The sequence below is a fragment of the Zingiber officinale genome, chromosome 2B, assembly GCF_018446385.1.
Source record: "Zingiber officinale cultivar Zhangliang chromosome 2B, Zo_v1.1, whole genome shotgun sequence".
NCBI lineage: Eukaryota > Viridiplantae > Streptophyta > Magnoliopsida > Zingiberales > Zingiberaceae > Zingiber > Zingiber officinale.
In genome coordinates this window covers 44,559,708-44,584,348 of record NC_055989.1, presented here as the reverse complement: position 1 = coordinate 44,584,348, position 24,641 = coordinate 44,559,708, and the positions used below count along the sequence as shown (strand labels likewise).

At 36.7% G+C, this 24,641-nt stretch overlaps 1 protein-coding gene across 1 annotated transcript in view; it reads right to left on the bottom strand.

The window, feature by feature from the left end:
* The window catches only part of LOC122048253 (peptidyl-prolyl cis-trans isomerase PASTICCINO1-like), a 48,159-nt gene extending 23,908 nt beyond the window's left edge, over window positions 1-24,251 (bottom strand). The window contains exon 1 of the mRNA XM_042609847.1: window positions 24,119-24,251. Coding sequence (XP_042465781.1) covers window positions 24,119-24,251 — 133 coding nt within the window. The remainder of the gene's footprint in view (window positions 1-24,118) is intronic.
* Window positions 24,252-24,641: the final 390 nt, after the last annotated feature.

Below are 24,641 nucleotides of genomic sequence, written 5' to 3'. Positions count from 1 at the left end.
AATAGGTAATAATGTCAAGAAATCCATCTTCGACAGCATCTGTCACTCCGTCCGAATCTGAGATTTTTTTTTTTTTGAAGGAAGTCGACAACGGATGGGAGTTCAGGATTTTGAATGATCCTAAGAACTTCAACAAAATTAAAAGCAAGTTATGTGGGAAAATAATGTGATGGAGTTTATAGTGTTGGGAATACAATCAAAGTCCCACTTTAATTTAATTGGATCTTATTGGATTAATGGACTAATATAATTGGATCTGAAACTTCTTGAAGTAATAGTTAGTCTAATATTTAATTGGATTTTTCAAATAAACCCAAACCAATGAAGCCTGCATTATTAGATAATGTTTTGGTAGATAAAATTTAGCCACATTATTAGATAAAGTCTTATCAAATAAGACTTGGCTACATTTTATTAAATTTTACTAGATAAGACTTGGTCGCGTTTTAAAAAGTCTTATTAGATAAAATTTAGTGGCGGCGAACATATCTTATATGAGAAAATAACCTAAAAGTAGGGTTTTATCATATATATATATATATATATATATATATATATATATGGAAGCTAGCACTACGTGAAGTGATTTTGAGAGACTCCAATTGTGCTCGTGAGATAGGTAGTGGTTGTGCTCGTGTGGATACCGCTAGATGCGCGAATGTACTGATCCTTCTGATATCAACCAGACTCTCCATATACGCAAAAGGATTTTACGATTCAAGAGGTAACGTTTTTACAAAATTTATGATGTAATTAGAATTCGCTTGGATCTATGGTGGGTTCCTTTTCCACTAAGTTTATTTTAATGCTTTAATTTTGAACAGAACCCAATAGTGGTATCAGAGCCACTTGCGAATTTGATTACATTGTTTTACTATTTTTTTATATCTAATATAAAATGACATGTTTATTATGATTACATGAATGATTTATAGGTGTTTTGGGTGTTTCGATTTTGTAAGATTTTTTATTACTCTAGTATGAAACAGAGTGATTGTAGCTTCATGTTAATTCGATAACATGAATGCTATAATCTGGAACAATGACGATTTTATGATTATTGATATCTCTGTGATAATATGTTGTGACCAGATTGTGAGATATTAATCGTTCTGTTAATAATGGATATTGTGATTTGATTACAATAATGGATCAAACTGTTTCGATTGTTAATATCAAAGGGAAAAAATGCAGCAACTTATTCTATGAGTCAAGTAAATCGTCTACCTTTCGGGGCCTCCGCCCCCGATCCCCGTAAGGAGCGTTACCCAATTGACCCCCGCCCGCTAGGGGCGCTGCAACTCCATATGTTTTCGTCACATAAATCCTTAATTGGAATTATAATAAATTGATGTTATAAGATTGATACATGTGACATATGACATGATGCATAGTTATGGCCCTTTACCCGATATGATTGGATTGTGTGTATTTGTTGTAAAAATTAATACAGCCTACGTGTTGTGTCTTTTATCTCCATATCTCAACTTGTAAAAATTTCTCATATAACTCCCATCGAATGTAACTTGTGGTATCCTTTAATTGTAATGTACAAATTAGAATAGTGCTGTATAGTACTAGACTACAAAGTTGTAATTGAGGAAGAGACCAACAACACATGCAAATCGAGGAAGCACTCGGAGAAGATGCAGTTTTCTTGGGTTGTCAACCAAGGAAGCACTTGGAGAAGATGCAATTCCCTTAGGTCGACCTTTCGAACTTCTTATTGGCTTGAGAAATTCATATTAGATGGGTTATAACCATGTCACGTTTATTTTCTACTTGTACAATGTATGTTAACATATGTCATGGTTATGTAATATATGTGATGCATGTTAAATTGTTAAATTACTAGAATTAAGTCAATTTAAGTTGTCTATCAAAGTTTGATGCTCATTACTATCTTGATTAATAGGAGACAGGTTTACCAAAGTAAAGTGTCTTCTATTTATCTTGATAGAATGCAATAGAATAATTGCAATATCCAGTTTATCAAACATTAGGTATGACTTAATTAATTTATCTCAATAAGATTAAGAACTTAGAGGCATAAAATTAAGATATGCACCATTAGATAAGTAAAGAATAAATTATGTTGTTCACCTAATTATCCAAGAGTTACATTATATGCAATTAGTAGAAGTTACCTACCAAAATAGCCAAGTCTGGGGCGATTAGTCAAAGCTAATTCAAGATAAGATAAAATATAGATCTTGGTCCACTAAAATGTAATCTACATTGAGTTTAGGGCTAGTAGTGTGGATAAACTATGTTTATCCACATCCATGACTAGATGGAAGCCCAAGTCTGTCAAGGTTCTCAACATAACCAATCATCTTAAGAACATGAGTTCCTACACGGCTCCATTTTGTCATCTTGCATGAAAATAAGGCTTTTGATACTTTAAACCTCTCATGTCTTGCCTGCTCTTGATATAGTCATTTTAAATATTTAATCATATCATTAGCATCCATGTTATCGTGTTGTTTTTGAAGCTTAGAGCTCATGGTTGCAAACATAAGACATGATACATCCAATACATCAACTTGATGTTTTTTATAAGCATCCTTAGCAGCGAGTAAAGACTTCATGCAGAGAACTGAAGCATTTCCAATAAAGATAGGGTTACATCAAGAATCAGCTCTAAGTCCCTATCTTTTTACACTAATTATGGATGAACCCACTGCACATATTCAAGACATAGTACCGTGGTGCATGTTGTTTGCAAATGATATTATTTTGATAGATGAAACATGTGAAGGAATAAATGCTAAACTAAAAACTTGACGGGAAACACAAGAAGGGAAAGGTTTTAGGCTTAGTAGACTAAAGTGTAGGGATCTAGCGCGCTAAACACGCTTAAGCGCAGCGGAAAATTAACTAGATCCTCTCCAGAAGATCCATACAAAGGAGAAAATAATCATATACTAAGTTTTACATGAGAGGTATACCTTTGTTGCGTGCCCTTCGCAATCCCGACAATAACTTTTCTTTGGATCTAGATCTCAGTGCGATCAAGCGTCCACGCCTCTACGGTATTCACATAAACACATCCTTTGTTCGTCACACGAATGAAGCCTTCAGAGAAGAACCATCTTCTTGTGCTAGCAAGAAGATGGCTCGGCCAAAACTTGAAGAATCGACAAAGGAGGAATGAGGAGGAAGGAGAGGGGAGATCAAGAGTCACCTTTTCTCATCAACAACAACAACAACCAAGCATTTCCCCACTAGGTGGGTCGGCTGTATGGATCCTTTTACGCCATTGAGCTCTATCTCCTATTATATCATCATCTATATTTAAATAAATTTTATCTTATTTTATTATTGCTAACCAAGTCTTTTTTGGTCTTCCTCTTCGTCATTTGATATGCATGTTTATCATAGTTTCACATCGCCTAACCGGAGCATTTATTGGTCATCTAAGTACATGTCCGTACCATCTTAAACGTGCCTCTCGGAGTTTGTCCTCAATAGATGCAACTCCGACTTTCTCTCTAATGCTCATTTCTTATTTTGTCCATCTTCGTATGTCCACACATCCACCTTAACATCCTCATCTCTGTAACTCTCATCTTCTACTCAAGTGCTCAAGTCATAGCCCAACATTCAGCTCCATATAACATAGCAGGTCTAACTACGACTTTATAGAACTTACCTTTAGGTTTAAGAGGTACTTTACGGTCACATAAAACACCTGATTCTCCCCTCCATTTCACCCATCCTGCTTGTATTCTATGTAAGACATCTCTCTCAATCCCTCCATTATTTTGTAAAAATGATCCTAAATATTTAAATCTCTCAGTTCCGGGCAACTCGTCCTCTCCTATCTTAACAATTGTTTCATTACTTCTAATATTGCTAAACTTAAATTTCATATATTTTTTCTTTAATCTACTATGCTTAAAACTTTTCCCTTCTAGTGTTTCCCTCCAAGATTCTAGCTTAGCATTTACTCCTTCACGTGTCTCATCTACCAAAATAATATCATCTGCAAACAACATGCACCACGGTACTGTGTATTGAATATGCACAGTGAGTTCGTCCATAATTAGTGTAAAAAGATAGGAACTTAGGGCTAATCCTTGATGTAACCCTATCTTTATTGGAAATGTTTCAGTTACTCCACCTGAAGTCTTTACTCTGGTCATTACATCCTCATACATATCCTTAATTAGTTCAATATATGTTACGCTAATACCTCTCTTTTCTAAAATTCTCCATATAAGTTCTCTTGGGACTCTATCATAAGCTTTTTCTAAGTCAATGAATACCATGTGTAGATCTTGTTTTTGCTCTCAATATTTTTCAATTAATTGTCTAAGGAGATCTATAGCTTCTATTGTCGACCTTCCAGGCATGAACCCAAATTGATTTCTGTCACTGTGGTCTCCTTCCTTAATCTTTTTTCTATTACTTTTTCCCAAAGTTTCATAGTATGACTCATTAGTTTAATACCCCTATAGTTTTCACAATTTTGTATGTTACCCTTGTTCTTATATAAGGGAACTAGAGTACTTATCCTCCATTGATTAGGCATTCTTTTTGTTTTCAATATAATGTTAAATAATTTTGTAAGTCATTCAATACCTTGTTTCCCTAAGCACTTCCATACCTCTATCGGAATATCATCTGGTCCAACGGTTTTTCCATTATGCATCTCATTAAAGTTTGTTTTACTTCTGAAGTTTGAATTTTACGATAAAAATTAAAATTTCTATGCTCATTTGACCTAATTAAATTACCTAAGTTAAGTTGGTCATCTAAACTTTCATTAAAAAGTTGATGAAAATACCTCTTCCACCGCTCTTTTATTTCTCCATCATTTACTAATACCCTATTACATTCATCTTTAATACATTTTATTTGGCTAAGATCACTTGTTTTCCTTTCTCTCACTTTAGCTATTCTATAAATGTCTCTTTCCCTTTCTTTTGTATCCAATTTTTTATATAACCGTTCAAAAGTTTCATTTTTTGCTTCACTCACTACTTTCTTAGCTTCTTTCTTGGCTATTGTATTTTTTTTTAAGTTTTCCTCGTTCTTACAAATATATAATTCCTTATAATCTATTCGTTTTTCCTTCACTTTCTCTTGTACTTTGTCATTCCACCACCAATATTCTTTACTTAGTGGTGCATGCCCCTTTGACTCACCGAGTACACTCTTAGCTACTATTTTCAACTTTGATACCATCTTATCCCATGTTGTATTAGAGTCATTGTATATTTAACCTAATGCTTGTATTTCTACCTTTTCCTTAAATATATTTTGTTTCCCATCCTTTAATTTCCACCACTTAATTCTAGGAATTGTATATATTTTCTTTCTATTGATACTATGTTTGAGGCGTATATCCAACACTACTACCCTATGTTGGGTAGTTAAGCTTTCTCTAGGGATGACTTTGCAATCTTTACAAATCTTTCTATCCTTCTTCCTAACCATAAGAAAGTCAATTTGCGATTTATTATTCCCACTTTTGAATGTAACTAAGTGTTCTTCTCTTTTCTTAAAAAACGTATTAGCTAATATAAGGTTATATGTTATCACAAAATCTAATATAGTTTTCCCTTCCTCATTCCTTGTTCCAAACCCATAACTCCCATGTACTCTCTCATATCCCTCATTTTTTACTCCGACAAGCCCATTTAGATCACCTCCTATTAAAATCATTTCATTTGGTGGAATATTTTGTAATATTTCATCTAAGTCCTCCCAAGACCTTGATTTGGTAGCTTCATCTAATCATACTTGTGGTGCATATACGCTAATTATGTTCATAGTTTCTTTTGTTGGTTAATCCTAAGAAAACGTACCGGTTCCACTGTACAAAATTTTTTGTACAAGTGTCGAACCTTTTCCTTAAATAACCTATTGTGTTCTTTAGAAGTTAAATAAGGAATCGCAGACGGAACATAACATCATTGATTCTAAATTTAACTTATCTGTTCTTAATGGTTTAGATTTGATCGCAAGCGGAACTTAACACTATTGATTCAAATCTACCTAGATTATTAATTCCATAAATATTAATTTCCAAAATTGGCTTCTAGGACTGCATGGCGAGGCACATGACCTTCTTGGATATGGGAGCAACCACCACCGCCTAGGCAAAGCCTTTTAAGGAAAGCTAATATTTATTTCCTTAAATAACTCTAGGTCAACCAAAAAGAACAATCGAAACACAAGTTCAAAAAAGAAGAAAAACACAAACTCGAAAAACTATTTCGAAAAACTAGATCTAATTGCCTCATGTATTTAAAATTCTTACAAAAAGAAAACTAGCATGATGCGAAAAACAATTGCTAATTATACCTTCTTTTTGTATGCCAATGACCTCAAGATCTTCTGCCATATTCCTCGCCTTGCCTTGGACGTCGTGTGGGCGACGATCTTCCAAGATGAACACCACCCTAGAGAGTCCTTCTCCTCCTTGCAATATTCGGCCACCACCACCTTTAATAGAAAAGAGAGCAAAGGGAGAAGAGAAGGGAGAGGGTCGGCCACTAAGAGATCACCCAAGCAAAAGAATAAGAGTTATGTCTCATGAAGCCCCCTCACCCCTTCTTTTATATTACTTGCCCAAGGCAAATAAGGAAAGATTTTAATAATTTTCCTTTTCCCTTTTATTTTTCCTTTTCTTTTCTCTTGATTGAATCAATCACCAAATTTGATTTAATGATAATTTTATTTTATTTAATAATGGCCGGCCACCTTGCGTGGGCACCAAGCAAGGTTGGCCGGTCCCCACAAGAGAAAGAAAATAAAAATAATTTTTATAAAATTTTACAAGAAAAATTCTTATAAAATTTTACAAACTCTCTTTCCTAAAGTAAGAGTTAAAAAAGGAAAGTTTCTAAAAATTAAAACTATGTTTTAAATTTAAAAACTCTCTTATAAAATTTCCTTTTTTAACATGATGATAGAAAATTTTAATTTTAAAACTTATCTCCCTTTTTTCTTAGACCATGAGGATGGTTAAAAAAGGAAAGTTTTAAAACTTTTAAAACTCTCTATTAAAACATGTGGCCAAATTCAAATTAGGAAAGTTTTAAAAATTAAAATCTCTCTTTTAAAACTTATAGTTTTCTACAAAGAGAATATTTTAAAAATTCAAAACAACCCCCCCTTTTGAATTATTGTGGTCGGCCCCTTCATGCTTGGTCACCAAGCAAAGGGTCGGCCCCTTTAAAGAGGATGTGGCCGGCCATTGATTGGTCACCAAGCAATGGTCCGGCCCCCTTCTTGGACACCAAGAAGAGTCTTTCATTTAGATGGACTTGAGGCTATAATGAGGCTACGATAGAGATCTAGAGGAGAAATTGATTTTGGCCTTCCGATGAGCTTAAGTATCCCGTGTTTGCCCCGAACACACAACTTAAGTTCATCGATAACAACTCATTCCACTAAAGAGTTATTACCGCACTACCGCACCAATCCCAAATTACATTATGGGCTCCTTCTTATCATGAGTGTGTTAGTCTCCCTGTGTTTAAGATTATGAATATCCACTAATTAAGTAAATTACTGACAACTTACTTAATTAATATCTAGCTTCAAGAGTAGTACCACTCAACTTTATTGTCATGTCGGACTAAGTCCACCTGCAGGGTTTAACATGGTAATCCTTATGAGCTCCTCTTGGGGACATTCTCAACCTAGATAACTAGGACACAGATTCCTTCTAGAATCAACAACACACATTATAAATAATATCATTTCCCAACTTATCGGGCATATTAATTTATCGAGCTAAACCTCACCCTTTGATAAATCAAAGAAATAAATATTAAATATATGTGCTTGTTATTATATTAGGATTAAGAGCACACGCTTCCATAATAACCAAGGTTTAGTTCTTTTACTAAGTCAGTATAAAAAGAACTTACCTAAATGATCCTACTCAATACACTTAAAGTGTATCAATGTAATTTATTAGTTAAGATAAACTAATACGTAATTACACTACGACTATACTGATAGTTCGTTCCTTTCTATCTTAGTCGCGAGCAACTGTTTATAATTTATAGAGAACCGACAACATGATCTTCTGAGTATGACACCACACTCCATGTTGTCTACTTTATAAATTAATTGAACAATTACATTTAATAAATAAATGCAGATATTGACCAATATGATTCTTTTATTTCAGCAAATAAATGTTACAAAAGCTAGGCTTTTAGTATACACTCTAACAATCTCCCACTTATACTAAAAGACTAAGCTGTCATATCTGTTGCCTTACATCTAATTCCCATCCCCTCCACATGCCGATCAAAAGCTTTCGCCGGAAGGGCCTTTGTGAAAGGATCTGCTAGGTTATCTTCTGATGCAATCTTGGCGACGACAACTTCTCCTCGCTTAACGATGTCTCGTATCAGGTGGTACTTGCGCTCTATATGTTTACTTGCCTTATGAGCTCGTGGTTCCTTTGAGTTTGCAACTGCACCGCTATTATCACAATAAATTGTGATGATCTTGGGCAAACTAGGAATCACATCTAAATCCATTAGAAAGTTCCTAAGCCATACAACTTCTTTGGCTGCCTCAGAGGCTGCCACATACTCAGCTTCCATGGTTGAGTCCGAGACGCATTTCTGCTTAACACTCCTCCATGCAATAGCTCCACCTCCTAGAGTAAACACATAGCCTGACGTAGACTTACTATTATCCCTATCTGATTGGAAATCCGAATCCGTGTAACCCACAGGGAGCAAATCGTCTGCTTGGTAAACTAGCATATAATCTCTAGTCCTTCTCAGGTACTTTAATATATGCTTTACAGCAGTCCAATGTCCTTGTCCAGGATTACTCTGATATCTGCTAACCATGCCCACAGCAAAACAGATATCAGGTCTCGTACACAACATTGCATACATAAGGCTTCCTACGGCTGATGCATATGGAACTGCCTTCATGTCCTCAATCTCCTTAGACGTCTTTGGAGACATCTCTTTAGATAAGGCTACTCCATGCCTGAAAGGTAAGAATCCTTTCTTGGAGTTCTGCATGCTAAAACGAGCAAGGATCGTATCTATATATGAAGCTTGGGATAGACACAACATTCTTTTCTTGTGATCCCTTATTACTTTGATCCCAAGAATGTGTGCACATTCTCCTAAGTCTTTCATATCAAATTGTTTGGACAACCATACCCTTACATTTGATAATACCTTGACATTGTTGCCAATTAACAAAATATCATCTACGTATAGTACAAGAAATACCACTACATTTCTGTTACACTTCTTGTATACACAAGACTCATCCGGACACTGTATAAATCCATATGACTGGATTACTTCATTAAACCGGATGTTCCAAGATCTTGAAGCTTGCTTCAATCCGTAAATAGACCGATTAAGCTTGCACACTAGATACTCTTTGCCTTTTTCAATGAACCCTTCTGGTTGCTTCATATGGATGTTTTCTTCAAGACTTCCGTTAAGGAAAGCTGTCTTGATATCCATTTACCAAATCTCATAATCCATATGAGCAGCAATGGACAAGAGTATCCGAATAGACTTAAGCATGGCTACCAGCGAAAAAGTTTCCTCATAGTCGATTCCCTCTTTCTGAGTATACCCTTTCGCAACAAGCCTTGCTTTGAAGGTTTCTACCTTCCCATCTGCCCCTCTTTTCCTTTTGTAGATCCACTTGCATCCAATGACTTTTACACCATCAGGTGGTTCTACTAGCTCCCAGACCTTATTAGAATACATAGATTCTATTTCGGAATTCATTGCCTTTTGCCAAGATACTGCATCTATATCTTGGAGTGCTTCATCATATGTCCGGGGATCAGGTTCATGTTTATCCGGGATCAAGTCCGAAGACTCTCCCAAAAACATGAATCTCTCAGGTTGCCTTACAACCCTCTCACTACGACGATGCACCTTCTGTGGTTGTGTATCATATGTGGCACGTGTTGTAGTCTCTTGTGGTACTTCATCTTGTACTGTTGGTACTGAAGTAGACGTGTCCTCTCTAAGTTCTTCTAGAACTATTTCACTCATGGGCTTATGGTTTATTACATAATCTTCTTCTAAAAATCGAGCATTGGTGCTAACAATGATTTTCTGATTTTTAGGATTATAAAATAAACCACCTTTCGTTCCCTTAGGATATCCCACAAACAGACAAACTTCTATACGTGATTCCAACTTGTCAGTATCTCCCTTCAGCACATGTGCTGGACTACCCCATATCCAGATATGATTCAGACTAGGCTTACGTCCATTCCATAATTTCATGGGAGTAGAAGGAACTGTTTTAGAAGGTACCATATTCAAAATATACACTGCTGTTTCCAGAGCATATCCCCAAAACGAATTTGATAATTCTGAATAACTCATCATCGATCTAACCATTTCCATAAGAGTCCTATTCCTTCGTTCTGCCACACTATTCTGTTGGGGTGTACCAGGTGCAGACAATTGTGATTGAATTTCGACTTCTGATAAGTAACTCCTAAACTCTCCAAAGAGGTATTCGCCACCACGGTCAAACCGTAGTGTCTTGATACTTTTACCAAGACGTTTCTCCACATCAGCCCTATATTATTTGAACTTGTCAAAGTATTCAGACTTGCGACGCATCGTGTAAATGTATCCAGATCTCGAATAATCATCTATGAAAGAGACAAAATATTCCAAACCATCTCTTGCCTGGATAAACATTGGACCACATAAATCAGAATGAACTAGTTCTAACACATCTTTGGCTCTATACCCTTGGCCTTAAAAGGTCTCTTGGTCATTTTACCTTCTAAGCAGGATTCGCATGTTGGAAAGTTTTCCAACTCTAATGAACCCAAGAGTCCATCGGCTATAAGCCTTTGGATCCTACTTAAGTTAATATGTCCAAGCCTTAGATGCTAAAGATATGTTTGGTTCATTTCCGAAGGTTCTTTCCTCTTACTAGAGTTAGAAGATGTGTTATTAATTTCCATATTTTGCTTTGTGGGAGAAATTGGATTTAAAGTGTATAAATTGCCAACCAATACACCAGAATAGATAATCACCTTATTTCTCTTTATAACGACATTGTTACTAAAAGAGACTAAATATCCATCCAAATACAGTTTAGAAACTGAAATTAAATTCTTTCTGAAACTGGGTACATAAAGACAATTTCATAAAATCAAATTTCTATTCCTATCAAAAGATAAGTAGACGTCTCCCACTGCAACAACCGCCACCTTAGTAGCATTGCCCATGTAGACGGTAATTTCTCCTTCAGTTAGTCGTCGGGTTTCCTGGAACCCCTGCAAAGAATTGCAGACATGATCAGTGGCACCCGTATCTACACACCAGGTGCTGGTAGATAACACCGCTAAACATGTTTCAACTACTAGAGTATGAGATATACCTTTATTGTTCTGGTTCCTTCGAGGACAGTCTGCTTTCCAATGTCCAGACTGCTTGCAGATGAAACACTTGCCCTTCGGCTTCTTCATTCCAGCTTTCTGTCCTATACTCTGAGGTTTATTCACCTTCTTTACTGAAAAGACCTGTTTCTTCTTCTTCTTGCCTTTCGGCTTAGAAGTCGAACCATTTTCAGCATAGTGAATTTGAGAACTTTGACGAAATATTCCCTCTACTGCCTGTAGTTCTGTCAGAAGTTCCGCCAACGTATATTCTCTTTTGTTCATGTTATAGTTCAGGCGGAACTACTCAAAACTTCTGGGTAGCGTTTGGAGAATTATATCGACCTGGGTTTCCCCATCGATTTCTCCTCCAAGGACTTGTATTTCATTCAGATAAGCCATCATTTTGAGGATATGATCCCTTACGGGCGTCCCCTCAGACATGGTGGCTGTCATTAACTTCCTCATTGCCTCTTGCCTAGCAGCCCGACTCTGGTGCCCAAAGAATTCTTTGAGATTATTCATTATATCATAAGCTGTTGGTAAACCTTGATGCTGATGTTGCAATACATTTGACATAGATGCCAAAATGTAAAACCGCGCCATCTCATCAGCTTTTACCCATTTCTTATGATACTCAATCTCCTCTGGGGTAGAGTCACCGTCAGGTGCTTCAGGGCAAGCCTCAGTCAGTACAAACTTATAGCTTTCAGCAGTAAGAACAATGTCCAGATTTCTTTTCCAATCAATATAATTGGGACCAGTAAGTTTGTTCTCTTTCAGTATAATGGCTAGTGGGTTGAAAGTCATCCTAAGAATAAAAAAAAAACTTTGGTCAAGAATCTAAATTTAGAATAATATTGATTCCTCAAACAATACTATTTTAAATTAACCAACACCTCAAATCACCGTGAATATTGCATGCCACGTTAGTGTGGACGTATACAAATTCAACATTTGTAAGAGGAGGGTGTGACCCATTAATTTTATTATCTTGTCATCCTAACTTTATGACAAATAAAATTAATAGTTGGTTTTACTTTGGTCACACTATTCAATAGCAGTGACTCCGTTGGGGAGGATACTATTGAATGTGTCTAAGTGTATACCATTACTTGATACTAAGTCCATTAAATAGGATTGTGCCCCTTCAGTTGGAGAAGATCACACGCTCCTAAATAATTTCCTATAACCATCCATAAAAGGAAGTTTGATCTAGTGATCCGCAACAAACCCATCCGTTGTGGAGGGAGGCACTCAGAGCCAACACGCAAGTTTGTTGCATCACTTACAAACTAGTAATGGAGACCATGGGATTTATTAAAATCCCTCTCCCACTTAGTTATTTAAAATTTGGGATTTTAACCTATGCTAGCATACATCACATGCATATAAATATCACAGTAAATAAAAGTAATAAATTTGAAAATTAATTTTCCAACTATTATGGCCTTTTTCCTTCACTGTCTTCGGTATGCTCCAACCCTAGCTGCTGCCATCTTTAGCCACTGCCATCGGGTCGAGTTGTCGCATCCATCCTGCTTCTTATTCCGCTGCACCTCTGGTGCTCCAAATGTACCACGCCTCACAAGAATCCGATTCGCGACAAGAAAAGAATTTTACATATATCGATCCTATATTCCTCGAGGGAATGTACATGTAATCTAGATCGAAAAATAAAATTCTAAAAATAATACAGCTTTTGCTGTATTTTATACATACAATCATGCACACAAATAATGCCCTTGACATGTCCAAAGGTCCAATCACACATAATAACAATAAGTCATAATAGTTAGAGCCTGCAACCAAAGAGTTAGCACATCCTACTATTTTCCTGCCTAAATTATGCATGACATGTGCATAACCTATTTGAATTCTAAAAATATACAGAGGCAAATCCTAGCTCTGATACCAATTGTTGGTTAATCCTAAGAAAACGTATCGGTTCCACTATACAAAAATTTTTGTACAAGTGTCGAACCTTTCCTTAAATAACCTATTGTGTTCTTTAGAAGTTAAATAAGGAATCGCAGACGGAACTTAACATCATTGATTCTAAATTTAACTTATCTATTCTTAATGGTTTAGATTTGAATCGTAAGCGGAACTTAACACTATTGATTCAAACCTACCTAGATTATTAATTTCATAAATATTAATTTCCAAAATTGGCTTCCAGGACTGCATGGCGAGGCACATGACTTTCTTGGATATGGGAGCAACCACCACCGCCTAGGCAAAGCCTTTTAAGGAAAGCTAATATTTATTTCCTTAAATAACTCTAGGTCAACCAAAAAGAACAATCGAAACACAAGTTCGAAAAAGAAGAAAAACACAAACTCGAAAAACTATTTCGAAAAACTAGATCTAATTGCCTCTTGTATTTAGAATTCTTACAAAAAGAAAACTAGCATGATGCGGAAAACAATTGCTAATTATACCTTCTTTTTGTATGCTAATGACCTCAAGATCTTCTGCCGTATTCCTCGCCTTGCCTTGGACGTCGTGTGGGCGACGATCTTCCAAGATGAACACCACCCTAGAGAGTCCTTCTCCTCCTTGCAATATTCGGCCACCACCACCTTTAATAGAAAAGAGAGCAAAGGGAGAAGAGAAGGGAGAGGGCCGGCCACCAAGAGATCACCCAAGCAAAAGAATAAGAGTTATGTCTCATGAAGCCCCCTCACCCCTTCTTTTATATTACTTGCCCAAGGCAAATAAGGAAAGATTTTAATAATTTTCCTTTTCCCTTTTATTTTTCCTTTTCTTTTCTCTTGATTGAATCAATCACCAAATTTGATTTAGTGATAATTTTATTTTATTTAATAATGGCCGGCCACCTTGCTTGGGCACCAAGCAAGGTTGGCCGGCCCCCAAAAGAGAAAGAAAATAAAAATAATTTTTATAAAACTTTACAAGAAAAATTCTTATAAAATTTTACAAACTCTATTTCCTAAAGTAAGAGTTAAAAAAGGAAAGTTTCTAAAAATTAAAACTATGTTTTAAATTTAAAAACTCTCTTATAAAATTTCCTTTTTTAACATGATGATAGAAAATTTTAATTTTAAAACATATCTCCCTTTTTTCTTAGACCATGAGGATGGTTAAAAAAGGAAAGTTTTAAAACTTTTAAAACTCTCTATTAAAACATGTGGCCAAATTTAAATTAGGAAAGTTTTAAAAATTAAAATCTCTCTTTTAAAACTTATAGTTTTCTATAAAGAGAAGATTTTAAAAATTCAAAACAACCCTCCCTTTTGAATTATTGTGGCCGACCCCTTCATGCTTGGTCACCAAGCAAAGGGCCGACCCCTTTAAAGAGGATGTGGCCGGCCATTGATTGGTCACCAAGCAATGGTCCGCCCCCCTTCTTGGACACCAAGAAGAGCCTTTCATTTGGATGGACTTGAGGCTATAATGAGGCTACGACAGGGATCTAGAGGAGAAATTGATTTTGGTCTTCCGATGAGCTTAAGTATCCCGTGTTCGCCCCGAACACATAACTTAAGTTCATCGATAACAACTCATTCCACTAAAGAGTTATCACTGCACTACCGCACTAATCCCAAATTACATTATGGGCTCCTTCTTATCATGAGTGTGTTAGTCTCCCTGTGTTTAAGATTATGAATATCCACTAATTAAGTAAATTACTGACAACTTACTTAATTAATATCTAGCTCCAAGAGTAGTACCACTCAACTTTATTGTCATGTCGGACTAAGTCCACCTGCAGGGTTTAACATGACAATCTTTATGAGCTCCTCTTGGGGACATTCTCAACCTAGATAACTAGGACACAGATTCCTTCTATAATCAACAACACACATTATAAATAATATCATTTCCCAACTTATCGGGCATATTGATTTATCGAGCTAAACCTCACCCTTAGATAAATCAAAGAAATAAATATTAAATATATGTGCTTGTTATTATATTAGGATTAAGAGCACACACTTCCATAATAACTAAGGTTTAGTTCTTTTACTAAGTCAGTACAAAAAGAACTTACCTAAATGATCCTACTCAATACACTTAAAGTGTATCAGTGTAATTTATTAGTTAAGATAAACTAATACTTAATTACACTACGACTATACCGATAGTTCGTTCCTTTCTATCTTAGTCGCGAGCAACTGTTTATAATTTATAGAGAACCGACAACATGATCTTCTGAGTGTGACGCCACACTCCATGTTATCTACTATATAAATTAATTGAACAATTACATTTAATAAATAAATACAGATATTGACCAATATGATTCTTTTATTTCAGCAAATAAATGTTACAAAAGCTAGGCTTTTAGTATACACTCTAACATCTTTCGCCACTATTATCTTAAGGGCTATAATTCTATCCCCTTTTCTAACTACTCCTACAACTTCATCCTTTAACAAACTATCTACAATGATACCCACTCCATTTCTTGCTTTACTCTTTCCAGTGTACCATAACTTAAAACCCGAGTTCTCTATCATCTTTGCCTTCTCGCCTGTCCATTTTGTCTCTTGTACACACAAAATACTAATTTTTCTCCTAATCATCATATCTACTACCTCAATTGATTTACCAGTGAGAGTTCCTATATTTCATGTTCCAAATCTTAGATTATTAGTTTTCCTATCATATTTGTTCTTATCTAACATATGGTGTGAGAACTCATACCTATTTAACACTACACCCAAGTTCTCATGGAGATATAGTGGTCCTTGCTAAGACATTACAGTCGGACCCTGTAACGCGAACTCTTGCATATTTATCACTACACCCGAGTTCTGGAGATGTAGCGGTACTTGTCGAGACGTTACAATCGGACCCTGCAATGCGTTCCTTCCGGGGAATAACCTAGCATTAGCGCAATAGTTTAATGGATTCATTCATTGAATATTTGTCATAGTTTGACGCTGGCTGGCAACCTAACGTAACCCTCCTCCTTTATCCAGGCTTGGGACAAGCCATGACTGGTCATCATGGGCGGAGTTCACCTTTTATCATCTAATGAAAAAATAAATCCAAAAACCTATTTATATTCATCCAATGAATACCAAGGGTTTTTATCTCTTTGTATTACTCCTAATGGGTTGGATTATTATATTTGATTAACCATTAATCCAATAACCCAATAAGTCTAACCCATTGAGTCTAACTCATTAATCCAATATGTCTAATTCGGATTGGACTCAATCCAATGAGTGGGTTCATTTGAGTCTAACTCAATGACTAACCCAAAAGGCCTAATCATCTCATGATTGGCTCTTAGGGCTAATTACTAATAATCTCCCACTAGCTCTAGTACCAATCACCACTAAGATGACACCAACACTTTGGATTTACCCATTATTCTTAATATCCTTAGTATTTTAGTCAAACTAAAATACCCATCTCCAAACCAACATATTTCTTTGTGTGTGACCCAATAGGCTCTCGCAACGTTGGCAATGTATTCAAATCAACATTTGCGATACATAAGCAATGAGTGGCATCTAGCAATACATCATTGCTACCCAAGTGATGAGAAAGTTGAGATCCGACCTAACCTGTCCATGGCTATTATCTCGTATGACTCAATCCCTCTATCCTTGATATCTAGATTGATCAATGAGGCATAGACTGTGGCATCCTCGTATCAATCTTTGTGTTTCTTGATCTCTAAGTAGACACACTAAGCCAATAAGCTCAATATCTCATATTGACTCATTTGAGTATGACCATACATTCTTGTATCCTACTAATCAAGGGGCACATAGATATTGCTTCCCTCATATAGAAGGGATAGATCTCATCTACATCACTCACATCTCTCTGCATAATTTATTGCATACCCAGTGATCGACTTTATAGTCCACCTTGTTACGAGTGATGTTTGATGACACCAAAGTACACAACTCCTTATGTAGGAAACTGTAGTGACTTCAGGTCAAAGGACTATTCATACCAATAGTCACATGAGAATATTTATGACACTCATATAATGATCCATGAAACATCTTATGGCGGGTCAATTCAGCACATATTCTCTAATATATACTCATGTGTCAACCTGATATCTCATATCCATGACTTGTGAGATTAAGTCATCTGTTGACCTACATACTAGTCTTAATGCATTAATATTGTCTTTGTATATCTAAATCATACCATGCATTAATATTATCTTTGTATATCCATTGACCTACACTTAATGCTTGACTAGGAATAGTTTAGAGTAACATTCTCTACAATATCTCACTATCAATTCAACCAATTGATATATTGTAGATTAGAACCTTCTACTCTAGAACATTATTATACTTATTCTTTTGGCACCGAACTGAATAAATATAATAACCATAACCTTTGACTTCGAATGAAATAACGAAATATGATATAAAATGTCCTAAGTCAATCAACTCTTGATTGCCTCTTAGGGCTTATACTAACAATCTCCTTATGTCACTAGTGCCAACACTGAAATATCTAATATCCATTGACCTAGTGTGACCATCATGCTTCCTTGGTGCCAAAGCCTTGGTTAAAGGATTCGTAATGTTAGCATTGTTTGGTTCTCTACATATCCTCATATCTCATATATCGATGATCCCTCGAATGAGATGGAATCGTTGTAGTATCCAATACCTAAGACCACCATTTAAGAAAAATACATGCCCTAACTGTGATCTAGAATCATCCTTATCAATTTGGAAGCTTACACCGCTGTAACCATTTACAATAACAACTGCAACCCTTACAGCAACAACTGCAACCCTTTACAGCAAGCTCTTCATCGCCTCCAAAGATCAAGAAATAATCTTGAGTTCTTCTTAAGTACTTAAGAATATTCTTGACTGTTGCCCAGTGACCTTCATCTAGATATTACTGGTATCTTCTCGTCATGCTTAACGCATATGAGGCATCTGGATGAGTACAAAAACATGGTGTACATGATAGACCCTATAACAGATACATAAGGAATATGATCCATGCGGTCCCTTTATTCCTTAGAAGAAGGGTATTGAATCTTCAAAAGACTCACACCATGTGACATCGGCAGAAATCCCTTCTTGGAATTCTGCATGACAAGCACCTTGTCAATATATGTACTCTAGCTTAGACCAAGCCAGCTCCCGGATCTATCTCTATAGATCTTGATGTCTAAAATATATCTTGCTTCCCCTAAGTCCTTCATTGAGAAATAATTTCCAAGCCAACTCTTCACTGACTAAAGAGTAGGGATATCGTTTCAAATAAGAAGTATGTCATCTACATATAATATGAGAAAGATGACTGTACTCCCACCAACCTTCTTGTAGATACAAGGTTCATCTTCATTTTTTAATGAAACTAAATATTTTGATTGCATCATCAAATCGAAGATTCCAGCTTCTAAAAGCTTGCTTTAATCCATATATGGATCTTTGTAGCTTACAAACCTTTCCAACATTCTTTGGATCTACAAAACCCTCAGATTGTGTCATGTATACATCCTCGAGTAGATTTCCGTTAAGAAATGTGGTTTTGACATTCATCTGCCAGATCTCATAATCATAATAAGCTACAATTGCAAGCATGATCCGAATAGACTTGAGCATCATAACTGGTGAAAAGGTTTCATCACAGTCTATACTATAAATTTACTTGAATCCTTTAGCTACCAATCTACCTTTATAGGTTGCATGTGCCCATCCATGTCATTCTTCACCTTGAAGACCCACTTACACCCAATGGGTTTGATCCTTCAGGTGGATCAACCAAAGTCCATACTTGGTTAGTGTACATGGATTTCATTTCGGATTTCATGGCCTTTAGCCATTTCTCAGAATCTGAGCCCTGTACAACTTCCTGATAAGATGTAGGCTCGTTGAGACCAACTAGCACTATATCACTATTGTCGGACAAGAGAAAAGAATATCTCTCAGGTTGACGACGGGTCCTATCAGATCTGCGTAGAGATTATGCTACTTGAACAGGTTGTTGTTCCACAACTTCTTGTGGTGTAACAAAATCCTGATCCACAACATCTTGTGGTACCTGTTCAATTTCCATCAAGGCGTCGGTGATAGTTTGTGTATCTTGAATTTCTTCAAGATCGACTTCACTCCCACTATTTTTTCTAGAAATAAACTCCCTTTCTAGAAAGACATAATTTCTGGCAATAAATACTTTGCCTTGTGTGGGATTATAGAAGTAATATCCCTTTATTTCCTTGATATATCCAACAAAATAGCACTTGTCTAATTTGGGTCCTAATTTATTTGAGACTTGTCGTCGAACGTAAGCCTCACAACCCCAAATCTTCATAGAAGACATCTTGGGACTCTTTGCTATCCATATGGTATAAGGTGTCTTTATGACGACTTTGGATGGAACTCGGTTAATTATGAAAGTAGCTGTCTCTAGAGCATGTTCCCAAAAGGAAGTAGGAAGATCTGTATGACTCATCATCGATCGTACTACATATAATAAAGTACGGTTCCTCCTTTCTGATACATCATTCCATTGTGGTGTTCCAGGTCTAGTAAGTTGAGATATGATCCCACACTCAACAAGATGATCATGAAACTCTTGGCTAAGGTATTCTCCACTTCGATCTGATCGAAGCATCTTAAGACTCTTACCAAGTTAGTTTTATACTTCATTCTTGGATTCTTTGAACTTTTCAAATGATTCTGACGTGTGTCTCATCAAATACACATAACCGTATCTACTAAAATCATCAGTGAAGGTAATAAAGTAATAATAGCCTCCTCTAGCAGCTATTCTAAATGGGTCACATACATTAGTATGTATGAGTCCTAATAGATCATTAGCCCTTTCGTCGTTGTTACAATTCTGCAAGTGCACAAATTCGTCATCAGTAATAAAGATTATCGATCCCACAAGGACTGGTTATAAGCACTAGCAATGCTTCACTTAGGATTAGCTAAACTACCGATGGTTGTAAGTTATCTAAAGAAATGAGATTGGGAAGCGGAAATGAGAACTAGTGAAGAGAGAATAATTAACTTGGTTTATGAAGAGTTCTAGGAGTTTGGTTTCATTGTGGTGGTATTGATGTATCACGTTCTGTCCTTTACTCATTGTCCGTCAACATGCATTCGCCGGAAGCTAAAGCAACTATCCTTAAGCACTAAATAGAGAAGATCCTTGTGAAATCCTATTATGGTTAACCCCTGTCACTAGGGTGCCTCGGTAAATCACAATAACGCAACTCTAATTGGTGTCATTAAGGATAGAAATAAGGGCTTGGTTTGGTCTCTTACTTTCTTGTGGAAAAGTTGCCTCTCCTTTCAAGGAAATACCCTAGATGTCCGTCACTAGGGCCCCTCAGGTATACGATCTAAGATACTCTTTTTATGAGATTAGCAATTCCTACACAATCAATCAATACGATATGGAAAACTAGCAACAAGTCTCATGCATAGTAGTTGAAACAAAGCAAGCGTAATCATCCAATGAATAAAGGCATAAATGTGGGTCTTATATCAAAACTAATCCACAACTACTCTCTAATTCTAAAACAAGGAATCTACTCCATAGTCGCTGGAAAAAAACCCGGAGACATAATGTAATCAAGCATGCAATTTTCAAACAAGAAGAGAGAAAGAGAAAGCATGCTTATCCAACGATGACGAATGATCTTCGGATCCAATCCTTTACTTATGGAGTTGATGTGGTGATGAAGGATCATTGGATGGAGGTCCGGGACCACGTGGAACCACACCAAGGTAATTCTCCCTTTGACGGCTCACCTCCTTCTCTCGAGAAGGGTTAGAACCCTTTTTATAGGCTAGGGTACGGCCCCACGGCACAACCGTGCAGATGTGGAACGACTGTGCCTTCTTTTGCCTCTGGCCACGCTGCACGGCCATGCCAATTGGCACAATCATGTGGATCTGGGGCACTGCTCCTGGGACACTGTCGTGTAGGATCGCACGACCATTGATGGCTTGGCTGCTGGTCGTGGGGGGCACGACCGTGCAGGTTTGCACGACCATGCATGGATCCATCTCTTTTTGGCCACAAGACCGTGCAACAGTTGCACGGTCGTGCACTGTTCTTCCTCTATTTGGTCGCACGCTTGTGCGAGGTTGCACGACCGTGTTCTCTGCCTCGTTCCAGTATGTTGATAATCGCTATTTTTTACTTCAAAAGTTGTCCCTGTCAACACAACCAAACAAAGAGCAGATCTCCGAACAAAAGAGTATTTATGATGAGTATATGATAAAAGAGATGATCATGCAAAGAATATATACGCATAAAGAAAGTGAATGTGAGTTAAAATATGCATAAACAATCATAATATTTATGCACATCATACCCCTAGACTTGAACCTTTGCTTGTCCTCAAGCAAAACGCTGTAAACTATGTTCATGAGTTCCTACAGTGTTTCATAATCCCTAGTGCATTCGCCTAACTCTATAAACTAGTTTCATTGATAAGCATGATTGTGGAGTAACCTAAGTATGGCCTAAGAATAAGTTCTTTGTGCTCGGTGCAATAAGTAACTCAAACTCTTCAAGTTTCAATTCTCTGTCTTAGTTAAGTCATCATACAATTGAGTTCCTAATGTTCCGGTGATAGGCACTTACCTGCCACACACTTGGTTCATTTTCCTTAAATTACACAAGGTCTCAAAGGATACTACTCGGAATTAAAAGAAATATAACATTTATTTCCCCAGTAACCTAACTATGTCTCAAAGGGATAAATTGTTAGTTTCCACTCATGATAACTGTTTTTTATTCCTTATTCATTTTTTTGGTGCTATAGAGGTGTAGCATTAATCACAAATGCGAGATGCATATGTTGGGATTTAGATTTTTCCAAATGAGCTTCCATGATCCGAGGTCATCCAGTAACCAAAATGTAAATAAGAAATCACCATGGGAACAAAAGTACTAAATAATTTGGATGAATCATAACTATTTCAAAAATATTTCTACTATTCAAGCTTAAGTACTTAAGTGTAGTGAAAATAAGATCCTTAAGGTTAGGCCTAGACTTATACCAAACTCTGTAAAATACTAAGCTTATTTCATGTTACTAAAGATAAATAAAGGAGAAACACCAAACATACTAACACTATCTTGACAATACGTGAACTAAGAAAATGTTGGACATTTTGCTATCGGACAAGTTAGCAGAAAAAGTAGAAGGTTTGATGTTCTCAAATATACCTCAAAACCATTTTTTAAAATATTTTTTAAAAAAATGATGAAGAATTACAAGTAGGAAAGTGCAAATGAGATGCAAGTAGAAATATGAAACTAATAAAATGCGAATAAACAAAGCAGACTAATAAAATATGCAGAAAGAAAAGAAAAACTCAACTCAATTCAGGTTGTGCAGACACAACACCCCCAGACTTAAACTTTTCATCGTCCCGATGAAATCAATACGGTGGCGGGGGTGGGGGATAAAGGGGTCCCCGATGTGTGCCGAAGGGAAATCTAGGCATACCAGGAAGATGACTAATGTGTTGATGATATTGATAAAGGGACTCTACTTGTTGTCTAGTAATATCCATATCATCCATAAAATTTTTCATTCTTTCCTGTTCAACCTCATAGTCCTGAACAAATCCTAACACTTGACTATGGAAATCCCTAATAAACTAAAAATGATCTTGTACCTCCCTAAACTAGTCGTCAGATAACTTAAAATGAATCTCCAACAATTATTGTTGGGTATTTTGCTTCTCATGAAGGGATTCTAAGGAGGCACAAAAGTCAGAAAAATCAAATCTAGAAGGTCTCGTACCATAGGCAAAAGAGTGCCTAGGAGGTTCCGGATATCCGGAAGGTTACGTGAGTCCTGATGACGAGGGCTCTTGGTGGTACTCGGTATCTTCTATAAGGGAGGGAACAGTTTCAGGGTTTAAGTCAGTAATCACCCAGTTCGCGGGGTTACGAACTGAAGTGCACTCGGGGCAAGGAAGGGGTAATGAAAAACCATTGTTCCTAGGGAAGGCGAACCCATTCTCATCCCGACAAATCATCTTCATTGCAAGATAAAAATCGGTGTCGATCTTGTCATTACCATGAATGACCTCTAACCCATCAAGCTCACAACCCAAGTTGAATGCTATTTGGGTGATCAATCCACCAAACACTATCATCCCAGAAGATGCTTTAGCTGCCCCAACAAATTTTGTAAGAAATGAAATCCGGAATCAAAATCCACTTTGTTCAACATCGCCCAAAGAGAATAAAGCTCTACCTTTTTAACCACCCCATCACTCTCCCCTCGACCAAAGATCATTTTGCTCATCACTCGGTGAAGGTATCTAAAGGTCGGGTTTTGCATGCGGGATGCCTTAGCTCTAAAGGATTCGTAAGGGTTCTTTGATCCAATTTTTGACATCCAAAATTCATTCCATTTAATCTCATCATCAAATCTACGGGCACCACCAGTAGGTAAACCAAATCAATTATTAAAATCACTAAACACCCACCGAACTTCTTTATTCATCAACCTAAAAGATATGACCCCTACATAATCATCCTCAGATGAAAATTTAACATCAATTGAGCTCATAAATTCAAGGACTAGGCGGGGGTAAGTCGGTGAATGAGTGTACATAATATCCTTCTAGTCTATGGAACTAATCATCCAATCCACATCATCCCTAATTCCTTGCATATCCAAAGTAGTGGGATCCATATATCTAGTGCATATAATTCTTCTAGTGACAAGGATATCATATCTATCTTTATGTTCATGATTTCTAAAAATAATATTAAATTTATTTTCATTACCTTCGTTGCACGCCATCATTTTTCCTTTGCCTTTTGAAGAAGAAGCCTTCCCTTTGCCTTTATCGCCTCCTGACGCATCTCCTTCTCTAGATCCACCGCCTCCACGATGAAGTCTCTTCAAGATTTGCGACATGATGGGCAAGGTGAAGTTTGAGGAATTTCTTGTAGGGGGAGATGGATCTTGAGGATGGAAAAGGAGGAGAAAGAAGAAAAATAGGGGAGTCGCTTATGCTTCGGCTATAGGAAGCCTAATGTATGAAATGTTATGTACGAGACCGAATATCAGTTTTACCATGGGCATGATTAGCAGATATCAAATTAATCCAGGACAGGGACATTGAATTGTTGTAAAGTATATATTAAAGTACCTGAGAAGGACTAGAGATTATATGCTGGTTTACCAGGCAGATGATTTGCTCCCTGTGGGTTACACGGATTCTGACTTCCAATCAAATAGAGACAATAGTAAGCCGACCTTGAGGTATGTGTTTACTTTGGGAGGTGGAGCCATAGCGTGGAGGAG